Genomic DNA, 12885 nt, shown 5'->3' on the forward strand with positions numbered 1-12885 from the left:
GCTCCTATCTCATGCAATAAAATTATGCAAGGGTTGTGAACATCAACTAAAATTATGAGAGAAAACCAAGAACGAATATCCCTGTTTTGTTCACAATTTGAACCAATTGCCAGAGAAAATTACCAATAAAATTAAAATAAAATAACTGTCACCAAATTTACAAGCACGAAGAAATCAGGTGGTTTTATACATGGATAGTATATCATACCATATATTGTGCTTGAGCACGTATGGCAAAGCAAGTCCTCATGTGCAAAAAAAACAAATAGCAGATAAACAACAAATAAAACAGGATAGCGATTAATAGAGTGATTGCACTGACTATGACACATGGGAACTCAATTTTCAATTGCAGCATCCTCCTCCCTGCGAAGAAGAGCCATCTCTGCCCCCTGATGGCCCAGGTATTCCACCATAACCAACTTTTATCCCATACGACTGCAAAACAAGACCACAAGTAGGATATAAGCAACACAATGCAAACTTGTAAAGTTCAACTAGCTTCAAATGTTTCACAACCAAGAAGATAAATGAAAACCTGCATCCAACATTGTTTCATAAAAATATCACAAAAAAGTGCATGCAGTGAATTATTCCAATTATACACTCAACATTATGTCATAAAATCGCATTAAAATCCAACAAGCTCATCTAACCATTAACAAATTAACAATCCTTAATCCTATCAGTTATCTTGTAACAACAACAACAAACCATGCCTTAATTCCCACTAGGTGGTATCGGCTACATAAATTTTTTTTTACCAATTTATACAATCATGGACTATTTCCTTCAATAGATTCAGGGCTATTAAACCCTTGCTCACTACCTCATTCCAAAAAGTAGCTAGAGGAGGGTTTTATGGAGATGTTTAGCGGATGCTATCCTTTGGGGACCCTATGGCTCAAGTAGAATGCAAGAATTTTCAAGGCTCAAACAACTTCTTTCCCTTCGCCACGGGACAAAGCTATATTTCTCGCTTCTTTTTGGGCACATTGGATTTTTCAGGGGGTTTCTATGTTTAGTCTTTAGAGGAATTGGAGGGCAGCATTACACTGACATTCGAGCTGATTCCTAGAGAATGCCTGCACACATTGTATTTATGTTCATTTTCAATTAATGGAATTTCTTTTAATATTAAAAAAATAAAAAATATTATATTATATCAATTTTTAGAACCTATTTTGAAAGATATTATGGTTTCTTTATTGACAAAGACCCTGCCTTTTCTACTTTTTCTTTTTCTGGACACTTGAGCCATTAGATTTTTGCATTAGTGATGGATGAACTTACTAAGAGTATCCAAACTAAGATTTTATGGTATATTATCTTTGTAGATAACATTGTCTTGATTGATCAAATTAGGGGTAGAATAGACTTTAAGTAGACTTATAGAGAAAAGCTTTAGAATTTAGAGGTTTTAGGATGAGTAAAAATAAGACAATATATGAAAAGCTTTTGCCATGGTAGAAGAAATATTGGAGAAAAATATTAAACTTGATGGTCAAGAAACTTATAACACTAGTAGTTTTCAATACCCTGAACCTATTATGCAAGCTGAAGGACAAACAGAAGAAGAATGTAATACATAGAGTTAGAGCAAGTTAGGTAAAACGAATAAATGTTTCGACGCATTGTGTGATTATAGAACTCTTAAAATTAAAAGGAAAGTTTCATAAGAAGGCTATAAGACCAATTATGCTAAATGTTGGCAACTAAGAAACAATAAACAACAAACAACAACCCAAGCCTTAAGTCTCACTAAGTGAGGTTGGCTACATTAACCTTTTTTCTGCTAATTTACACGATCATGAGCAACTTTTTTTGAAAATTCAAGGCTACTAAATCCTTATTCACTATCTCATTCCAAGTTATTTTAGGTCTACCCCTACCCATTCTACTACCCCTCACAGTAACTAGCTCACTTCTCACTTGCACAATATTTGGCCTACATTGCAGATCCCCAAACCATCTGAGTCGTCTCTCCCTTATCTTCTACAAGAGTTACGCCTAACTTATCACAAATATGTTCATTCCTTAGTTTATTTTTTAATGTTGTATCACTCATCTACCTTAGCATTCTCATCGCGGCAACTTTACTTTTTAATATATTGTTTCTTAGTCATCCAACATTTTTATCCATATAGCATAATTGATCTTACATTCATCCTATAAAACTTCCCTTTTAACTTTAAGGGCATTTTACAATCACACGGCACACTTGAAATACTTCTCCATTTTAGTCAACCTGCTTTAACTCTATGCATTACATCTTATTAAATTTCTAGATCCAGGCATCAAAATTTATTAGTATTATTGGTTTTTTTCAAAAAAAAAAAAAAAAATAGAAGTTTCTGAAATGAGAATTCTAAGGTGGATGAATGATATAACATTAAAAGATAAATAAAGAAATTAACATATCCATGGTAAGTTACACATAGCACCTATAGAAGATAAGGGAGGGCAGCTCAGACAGTTTGGGCATCTGCAGCGTGGGCCAAATAGTGCACCAATGAGAAGTGAGCAAGTTACTATTAATGGTAGTAGAAGGCACCACTATCAGAGGAAATTACACATGATTTGTATAAATTTGGCAAAAAAGAGTTCATGTAGTTAGCCTGACCTAGTGGAGTGGGACTTAAGGCTTGGTTTGTTGTTGTTATTGTTTCTTTTGCTAGACACTTAACAAATGGACATATAGGATAAAAATAGAATTTTTTTTAGGGTAAGAAAAACAAAGAAACAATAGAACTCGATAGTAATTGATGAGACCTGCTTAAATTTTTTTTAAAAATTGAAAACCATCCAAGCACAATATTATTTTTTAAATAGCAGTAATAGTTTGGAATAAAAGAAAAATAAAGACATAATACACTGCATTAACTTCCCTAAATGTGAATAGGTTTGAGGCATACTTTTGTCTTTGAAGTGAGAATTAACACCCTAAAAAAAGGTACATAGATTAATATTTGGACATATCAAAAACTTTTTTGTCAATATATTATTACTACTAGAGTTAGTCACACTTTGGAATAGAGTTCTCGGAAAAATGCCTTTAAATTCTAAAGATAAGACTAAATGGAATAGCAAAAAAACGAGCTAACCTCATTTGAAACATCAAAAACTCCATCCTGAATCTTCTTGTATATTGTTGCAGCAGTTTTTATGAATGCCTACACAGAATTTCTAAACATTAGAAGATTGAGAAATATATAGGGAAAAACCAATCCTTGGTTTTTAAAACTGTTATTAAGATCAAGTTTCTGCAACATATGGTATTGCATTCCCATTACCTCCTCAACATTTTGAGCAGTTTTTGCAGATGCCTCCATGAATATCAATCCATGCTCCTTTGCGAACTGCTCACCTTCTTCCGTGCTCACAGCCCTTCTGTGAGCAAGATCACACTTATTACCAATGAGCATAATTGTCATGTTTGCATTTGCATGCTGCCTTGCATCTTCCAGCCAGCTTGCCAAGTGATTGAAAGTTTCTCTCCTGAGGCGCAAAAAAGAATTTTAAAAACTCATCATTTTTAATGCCTTGCCTTGGTTGTATAGCACAAAAAAGAATACACAATAACTAGATACTGCATAGTTGTTAGAATCTTACAATTTGCAATTCAATTCAATTCATACAATTCATATCAATGTCACTCAAATCAATTTGAATCTTGCTAACGAATCTGAAAACAACTTAATCGTTGCCGAATCTATAAAAAGGTGAATCTAACAAATCACTTTGAATCCATCAATTCACATGATTCTAGACCTATCATATCCTGGAGAGACCTAACTGGTAAACCGCAAAAACAGCATTTTTTTTATTTTATTGCTTTTATTTTTACACAATTACTTCCCATTCCTTGTCTACATCAGTTTGTTGTATATATAAAAAAAAAGAGCAAATAGAACTTTAGGTCTTGCATTGCCTTCACAAAACCATTCTTCACTTTTGGAGTATAATGTTTTGCCATTGAAAAGGGGCAAAAACCTCACCGACTAAGGCAGTACTTATGTTTCATTGTGTTGTTTAGAGATGCAAAAGCTGGTTCTTATAGTAATTTATTCAATTATTATCAATCTTCAAGTTTTTAAAATTTTTAATTTGAGAAAAAATATGCATGAAATATTTTTTTTTAATTTGTTGATAAACACAAGTTCAACTTATTATTATTTTTCTTGGCTCCTTCCCTTAAATAGCATAAAGTTCTTTTTTTTAAATTAATATTTCTTAACTCATTTCCTTACTTATCATTTGTTTAGGGAAACCATAAAAATGAAATATGATTTTTTTATTGTCAAAATTTAAATTTATTTTATTATTTTTCTTGCTCACATATCAATATATGCATATCATTTAAAATTGATTTTTGGAAATCTGTATCGAATCTTACGATTCGACTCGATTCTCGATTCCCAAAAATTGGAATTTGGTTTCATAATTCAAATTTCAATTTGTGTTGGATCTATTATGCAAACAAAAGGAGAAATTGAAAAAGATGTAATGCATAAAGTTAATGCAAGTTGGGTAAAATAGAAAAGTGTTTTGACTATGTTGTGTGATCATAGAATACCCTTAAATTAAAAGGGAAGTTCTATAGGAGGGCCGTAAGATGGATCATAATGTTGGGCAACTAAGAAACAACATATCCAAAAAGGGTAAAATTGTCGAGATAAAAATGATAAGGTGGATGAGTGGTATAAGTATAACATAAAAAAATAAACTAAACAATGAACATATTTGTGTTAAGTTACGCTTAACTCCTATAGAAGATAAGATAAGGGAGGAGCGATTCAAATGTCTTGAACCTTTGCAACATAGGCTAACTAGTGTGCTAGTGAGGAGTGAGCTAGTTACAGTGAGAAGTAGTAGAAGGGGCAGGGTTAAACCTAAAATAACTTAGAATATGATAATAAGGATTTAATAGCCTTTAATTTGTCAGAGGAAATTGTCCATGATCATGTAAATTGGTAAAAAAAAAATTCATGTAGTCGACCCCACCTAGTGGGACTTCAAGTTTGGTTTGTTGTTGTTGTGGTTGATTTAAATCTCAATTAACAACGATGGATACAAGTATAATTGCACAACAGCTGCATAAAAGGGATTCTTGTTTTCTATGTGTACTGGATAAGCATAATATACAATAGAGAACAAAATAGTCACATTAAGGCATATGCCTAACCAGGTTCCATTTCATATTGTGCATCGCCAACTTGAGAAATTGCATGATGCAGTTGAATTACATAGGCTTCAAATTTTGATTAGTTTCATATATAGCATTAATGACAGATTTAATTGTGATTGATGAACCAATTACACTGGTTTTAATGGGCAATACCAAAGCTACTGGTCATCTAAAAAGTGATTTTTCAATAATACCAATGTGTTACTTAGAAAGAAATACAGAATTCCAGAGATTTAAAAGATTCAATATATCCTTTTAAAATATATATTATACAAAAACTTGATTACACCATCAAGTTCATATTTGCCTAACATTGCACAGAATTGGTCTTCTTGATTGTTTGGAAGCAAATTATACCTGGTAATATCATAGACCAGCAGTGCACCAGCAGCCCCTCTATAGTAGGACCTTGTAATAGACCTGAAAGATTCTTGACCCGCCTGGTATGTTTCACAAAAGCTTCAGCATCTGATGTTCTAAAAACAGTAGTTATGGTATAAAATGCCTTCATGTTATCGTAGAGAACCACACAAAAATGCAATGAAAAACTTGCTAGTATAATTTCCTCATTGAATGATACTCGATCAAGAAAATTTTTTACACGAAAAATTTTTTAATGATTTAATCTTTCGTAACTTGCCAAAATATGCAAAACCATGTAAGAGCTTTCCAATACTAATGGTAAAACACAAAATCTACAGCCACAAGCACAAGTAATATTAAAAGGAAGTTGTAGGTAGTTTTTTATGAAATAAAAATTAACTAATTACCAATTAGCTAATAAATTTTATTTTGATTTTAAACTTGAATAAGGGCATTTTAGGAAGAATGAAGAAAAGAAATGCACGTTGAAAACTGCCCCCTCTTCCCTTAACTAAAATAATATAATACAGTATATCTCATGGTTTTCCAGTCCGGATAATACCATAAAACTGGAAATATCGTGAATCAACGTCAACCCAGACGAACTCAGGCAACTCCTCTGAAACCATTGAGACCTGGTGAACCAGCCAGCCTGGTTGGCCCATCCTCTCATTAAATTTAAACAGTGCTTTGATGCCAGCCAAAATCAATCACATGACCTAATGGTGGGAAGGAAGGCAACTCACCAATGCAGCCAGCATTCCACATGTGTAATCTTACGATTCATGATTCAATTCCATACAATTTGTATCAATTCCACACCTAATCAATTGAAATCTTACTAGAATTGGACTACAATCAAATTGTTGTAAAATCTATCAATTCACCCCTTGAAAATAAACTGTCGATTCACACGATTTTAAACCTATCAGTCAGACCCAAAACCCCTAAAGCAGCATTTATTTATTTTATTGCTTTTTACACAATTGTTCCATTCCTCATTGTAACGGTCTTGGACCCAATTCTAGTGAGGTATTGTCTGCTTTGGCTCATTAGTCCCACAGGTTTATCCTATAAAAAGCACCTCACATAGTTGGAGCCCAAATCTTCCTTACAAGTCCAAGATCTCCCTAATGCACATCCGATGTGGGACCGTGATAGGCTCACATGTCCAATCTCTGACGTCCTCATCAATGTGATATCCCTAGTACACATCCGATCTGAGACCATGATAGACTCTCCCGTCCAATTTCTGACGTCTTCATCTCTGACATCCTCGTCAAAGTAGCTTATACCTCTATGTAGGATTCACTCACATGATAATATCCCCAGGGTGGCTCTGATACCAAATGTAACAATTTTGTCCAACTATGGTAGTATTGTCTGCTTTGGCCCACAGGTGTCACGAGTTTGTCCAATAAAAGGCACTTCACTTAGTTGGAGCTCAAACCCTCCTTATAAGCCCAATATCTCCCTCAAACCCTCCTTATAAGCCCAATATCTCCCAAGTACACATCTAATGTGGGACAGTGATACACATTCACTTTAGTTCTTTGCTGAAAAGGAGGAGAAAAGATAACTTTAGTTCTTATACTGCCTTTACAAAATCATTCTTTCTTCTTTGAGGAGTATAGGTTTCCCATTGAGAAGAAGGTGTAGAACACTTGTTGACTGAGATGATCCTCACGTGCTGGTGTATTATTAAGAACTTAAGATTCATAGGTTGGCCTTTTTAGTAGTTTGTTCAATTATTCATCAGTTTTGTTTCCTTTTTTTGGGGAGGGAGGGCAAAAGACACTAACCTCCCTTGAGGTTTGGAAAAAAGACAATTACCTCCCCTAAGGTTTCAAAAATTCTAGAGACCTACCCTGAGATTTCAAGAATTCCAATGACTTCCCTTGAGGTTTGCCAAAAAGATACAAACTTCCCCTTTATATCTTGTAAAAAGAAGTTTTTTTAGGAGATGTCTGTGTCTTTTTGGCAAATCTCATGGGAGGTTTGTGACATTTTTGAAATCTCAGGAGAGGTCTGTGACATTTTTGAAACATCAAGAGATGTTTGTGGCATTTTTGAAACCTCAGGGGGGGTATCTATCTTTTTGCCAAAACCCATGGGAGGTGAGTGTTTTTTTTTTCCTTTTTTTTCTGTTTCTTTTTAATTTGGGAAAGTATATGCATGAAAAATGATTTTTTTTTTTTTTTTTTTAGTTGCTGGCAAACATCAAAGTTCAGTTTCTCATTATTTTTTTCTTCATTCCTTCCCTTAAAACAACATTAAGTTCCTTTTTTTTGCAAATTTTCTGGACTCCTTCCGTTCTTATTGATTAGGGAAAGCATACACATGAAATATGATCTTCTTTTTCTTGTTAAAATTTAAATGCCTTTTACTATTTTGTTTGTTATTCATATATCAATATATGCATGTCATTTGGAGTCAATTTGGGAATTTGTAGCGAATAGTACAACTCAATTCAATTAGACTCTAAATTTTCAGAACTAGGATTTCAATTCACTAATAGAATCTCAATCTAACTATGTATATATATTATATAAACATGATATTGATCTACATACACATAATATTTTATGATTTCTTTCTATAACTCTTATTCAATATTTTATGAATTAATCAAAAACCCTTACCCCATGCTTGGGACCTTTCTTTTTTTCCTTGTGTAAACTTGAATAAAATAAAATACAAAATAGTGCTAAGGTTGTGTTTGGGAACATGGTGTTTAAAACTTAGATTTGGATTGTACTACATTTTCAAGCTCCCAAAAGCATGGTAAGTTTCATCCAAATCTAAAGCATGAAATTCATCTTCTAAACACAACCTTACTTAAATTTTAATTGAATCAAATTATATCTTGGTTTTATTTGTAGATTTTTTTGACTTCTAATAATTATACTTCTAATAATTATAAATATTATTTATTATCCTTCTCATCACCATTAAACCCTCTTAGTGAAATACTAATATCACTGGTTCAATCACTGGGTTGACACACATTCAAACCAACCTAATAGATTCATCAGGTTGGTCCCTAGTCTGGCTTTTAAAACCATGGTACAAATATATAAAGGCAATTTGTTTTCCTATAGCTACTTTACTTCCAAAAATACCCATGATTCTAATGACTAAAAATAGATGTAATAGGCTAATTGAAGTTTCCAAAAAAATAAAAAGAAAGAAAAGAGTAACCACTAATTTCCAATCTCTTATAAATCCTCCTTACGTTTTTAAACTATGTCCCACAATTTAAAGTAAATTGATTTTTTTTAAAAATATATAAATTTAAGACCTCGTACTATTGAAAAAATAATATATCCTCAATTAAAGATACTAGAATCAAATTTCACTTCCAGCTCCTTCTTGTTCATTCAAAACCATCGCTCATGGAAGAAAAGAAGTCCAAAAAAAGCCAAAAAAAAAAAGGCACGAACCGTGTCCCATATTTGCAGCTTTATTGGTTTGTTGTCAATGGTGATCATCCTAGCCCCAAATTCTACACCAATGGTTAAGTCATGCACTGGCTGGAACCGTTTGTCAGTAAACTGAAGCAGAAGGCATGATTTTCCCACACCTGCACAAGAGAAACTCACAAGTGTTACAGCCCCAGCACAACTAAATGCTTAAGATATGGCAAAAAAATAAAAGCACAAGAAGAAGAAGAAGAAGAAGAAGAAGAGGAACTGACGTTCAACCGCATTTTAAAGGAAGTCACAGTCTAAATGTGCTTTGGTCAATGGTAACATTGGTAAGCAAACACGCAGGGAAATATGTACATAGACAGGGGAATATGTACATAGGCAGGAAGAAAAGAATCAAAGTCTAACCCCTTTAAAGGAAGTCAGAGTTTAAAATGTGCTTTGATCAAAGGTAAAAGTGGTAAGCAAATGGACAGAGGCAGATGTACAAAGGGGCAGATTTTCCCAAAAGAAATACATAGATAAAAAGAAACCAAAGAAACCCCCAATACAACTAAGTTTGCCATGTTCTCTCTCAAACTAATAGGGCTCATAAGAAGTAAAAGCTTCTAATCATCATAGACTAATTGGAAGAGTGTCTCTTTCTATATAACTATTTCTCGCGAATGTTTCGACTTATTTACTTTGTTGAAACAAAATCAATCTAAACAGTATGGATTTTCAGTAAATTTTTTGTGAGCACTTTGACTACTTTTCTAGGATGTAGAGAAACAAGAAGTAAATGAAAAAAAGAGGAAAAAATAATCAGGGTTGAGTACAACTAAATTAATTAAATTTTATTAGTACTACTACTTTATTTCTTTATCTATATAAATTAGCATTGATCAAATAAATTGTGCTCATGTTTTGATATTGCCCTCAGCAAATCTGGGGTCTGTAGCTGAAAATAGGTAATTGCAACCAAATGTTCCATACAAGCACATTTCACAACCGCGTTAAGCACAAACAGAATAACAAGGGAAAACAGGTAGAGAGGGAGAGAGAGAGAGAGAGAGAGAGATTTATGTTGGGGAGTAGGGAAAGGGTAGGGAGCGGAGGGAAAAGTCCAATAACACCTTTGTTTGATAGTTAATTTTTTAGGAAGGGGGGCAATCGGAGGTTCCCCATTCTCTATCTTTCCCTTCAAAACCCTACATTCCATTTTTCATACTTCGATAAAACATCCAAATAAGAGGAAGAGGGAGGCCAGCCACCCTACACTTCCTTTTCGTTCACTTTGCTTAGAAACCCTTCCACCCCCACCCCTTCAAGTCCCAAATAAAGTTGGGTGAGATTTACCATTGAAAGTCAATGAATAGAACAATAACCAGTAGCCCAAAAAGGCAACAAGAACATCAGAATCTGATCCAGGCGCAAAACCAACTAATCAATTGCTTTACATACGGCGAACACATTTTGAAGACGGATAATTTAAGCTAAACAATCCGTGAATTACGCAAAAAAAAAAGGGGGGGGGGGGTGGGGTGGGGAAGGGGGAAGGGGCGAACCGGGGGGGTGGGCGTGGTGGAGAAACCCAGTAGAAGGGTTTGAAGGTCCAGGGGATTCAATAATCCATCAAACGTCAACAAATTTATTTTTTTATTTTAAAAAAGGAAAACAAAACAAATGAAGTGAAAAAATATGGCAAATTGAAATGAAGTCAATCATCGCCACTAAATATGTTTTAAGGAGAGAGAGAGAGGTACCGGTATCGCCGATGATGATGTATTTGAAGAGGTAAGCGTACGACATGCTCGTCGAGGGCAACGACGAGGAGGGGCTGATGGGCTGCGAAGGAAGAGGCGTACGGCCAGAGAGACGAGACGAGAGGATCGCTTACCCTTGATTCCTTGAAGAAGGAGAAGGAAGAGGAGGAGGTGAGATGGACGAAGGAGTCAGTTAACAATGGACGGTGAAGGGGAGAGAGAGAGAGAGAAGGGGAACATTGCAGATGTCCAGCCAAGCAATCACTCCCGTCCCCGCTGTCATTTCGATCTCCCCCAGCCCCCATTCTCTGTTTACTCCATAGCCCCACCAATTTGCGCATTGTTAGAAATGAAAATACATATAATTTAATATATATTATATATTTATAATTATATTGAGTTTTGTATAAATCTGTAAAAATTAAATTTTAGAGATTGAAATTGTACTAGGGATGCTTCTACATTTGCATATATAGTTATACTTAAATTTTGGGTATTTAATTTATAATATTGAGAGTTCTAAATTATTTTAACTCATTTTATATTGTATGCGTAAAGAAGTAATTTTAGATTTTGATTAAACAACCATAAGTAAAAGTATAGATCTAATGAATACTCAAAACAGAAGCTTTGCATTCATCATGTATAAAAAAAAATAGGCAATAAGTTTCCAAGGTAGCATGAGAAAATACAAAAGATTATTTATCATAATTTTCAATGATTTATGTGATGCCCCGAACCCGCCAAGTGGGACCCAGGTGCCAGGTGTTCCAATTATCTGTATCTGATACCATAATTAACATGCACGCAGTGGAATATAAATAAATAATCTCAAATAAATACCAGAGTTCTATATAAAAACCCAAAAACAAACACTACAACATCCAAATATCCATATCCACAACCATTATTTAAAACATAATCCAATACAAATATATTTGTATATATACCAATATCTCACAATACCCCAAAAAAGAAACCACCAAAACAACAATTTCAGCCTAGACCTTCAAACCTGATCTCCAGAAGAACCTAAAAAGTTGTTAATCCATTAGGGTGAGACATTTCTCACTAGGGGTGGAATAATACAGCGTGTAACAACTGAGTTTTAATATTTATATATCAAAATAAACTGTTTCTCATATAATATCAATAATAACTGAGAAAATGTATAACGGACGCGTGGATACCCGGTGTGTAATCCAAAAATAATAATAATAATAATAATAATAATAATAATAATAATAATAACTGAGAAAATGTATCATTAATAACATCACTGACATTTGATATCATACACACATCTAATATGCACAAGTACATAATTATTATGCAGGCGAAAGTCCCCAAGGATAGGGAAGATTACCCGCCCATACAAGTAGTTTCCCTCTACTCTACTACTAAAAACTACCTACCAGAGCACTCACCTTACTCAGTAAGCCCTCACGTGAAGAATTACCTCGCTGCCAGTATACACATCTTTATTATTTTAAAGGCGAAGGTTTTCGGGAATCGAGATATCTACCCACCCATACAAGTAGCATCCTTTGCACTGATACCAAGAAACTACCTAACAGAGCACTCGTCTTTTTCAACAAGCCCCCGGCGGTATGTTTACCTCGCGCATGCACACACATGCATTCACAATATGCTATACCATTGTTATTATGTTTTAATCAAATTCACATGCACACACACATCCACACAGGAATCATGCAACTTATACTTTTCTTCCAATGTCCTCAGTACGTGGCCCACACAGAGCAACTGCGTACATATTAGTACGTCGCCCACACAGCCACCTACGTACTTCTTATCGACACACAGCCCACACAAGCACTACTACCCACACAGGGTACATAACATGACCCACACAGGTACCACCATCCACACATGATACATAACATGGCCCACATAGGTGCCATTATCCACACAGGATATAACGTGGCCCACACAGACACCACTCCAACTTCCGCGATACGTGGCCCACACAAGCGCAACTATTCACCAGTATCCAATCCCCATGACCTACCTGTAGTACATCAGTAGAACAAGTTCTTCGACCTGCCAATGTCCTACCCCATATAACTGACAATATGACGAGCTCCTCGACCTGCCAACGTCATATCATGATTTATATCTAGGCAATATAACAACCTTT

The 12885-nt window shown here is 34.6% G+C and overlaps 1 protein-coding gene across 1 annotated transcript; it reads right to left on the minus strand.

Moving 5' to 3' along the window:
- Positions 1–106: 106 nt before the first annotated feature.
- Positions 107–11071, minus strand: LOC131152607 (ras-related protein RABB1c). The gene is made up of 6 exons (XM_058104351.1): positions 10725–11071; positions 8995–9134; positions 5546–5628; positions 3294–3498; positions 3105–3173; positions 107–438 (listed from the first exon to the last, which is right to left on the minus strand). The coding sequence occupies exons 1-6, from the start codon at positions 10768–10770 to the stop codon at positions 346–348; spliced, it is 636 nt and encodes a 211-aa protein (XP_057960334.1). The 5' UTR covers positions 10771–11071; the 3' UTR covers positions 107–345.
- Positions 11072–12885: the final 1814 nt, after the last annotated feature.

The sequence above is a fragment of the Malania oleifera genome, chromosome 4 (assembly GCF_029873635.1).
Source record: "Malania oleifera isolate guangnan ecotype guangnan chromosome 4, ASM2987363v1, whole genome shotgun sequence".
NCBI classification, from domain to species: domain Eukaryota; kingdom Viridiplantae; phylum Streptophyta; class Magnoliopsida; order Santalales; family Ximeniaceae; genus Malania; species Malania oleifera.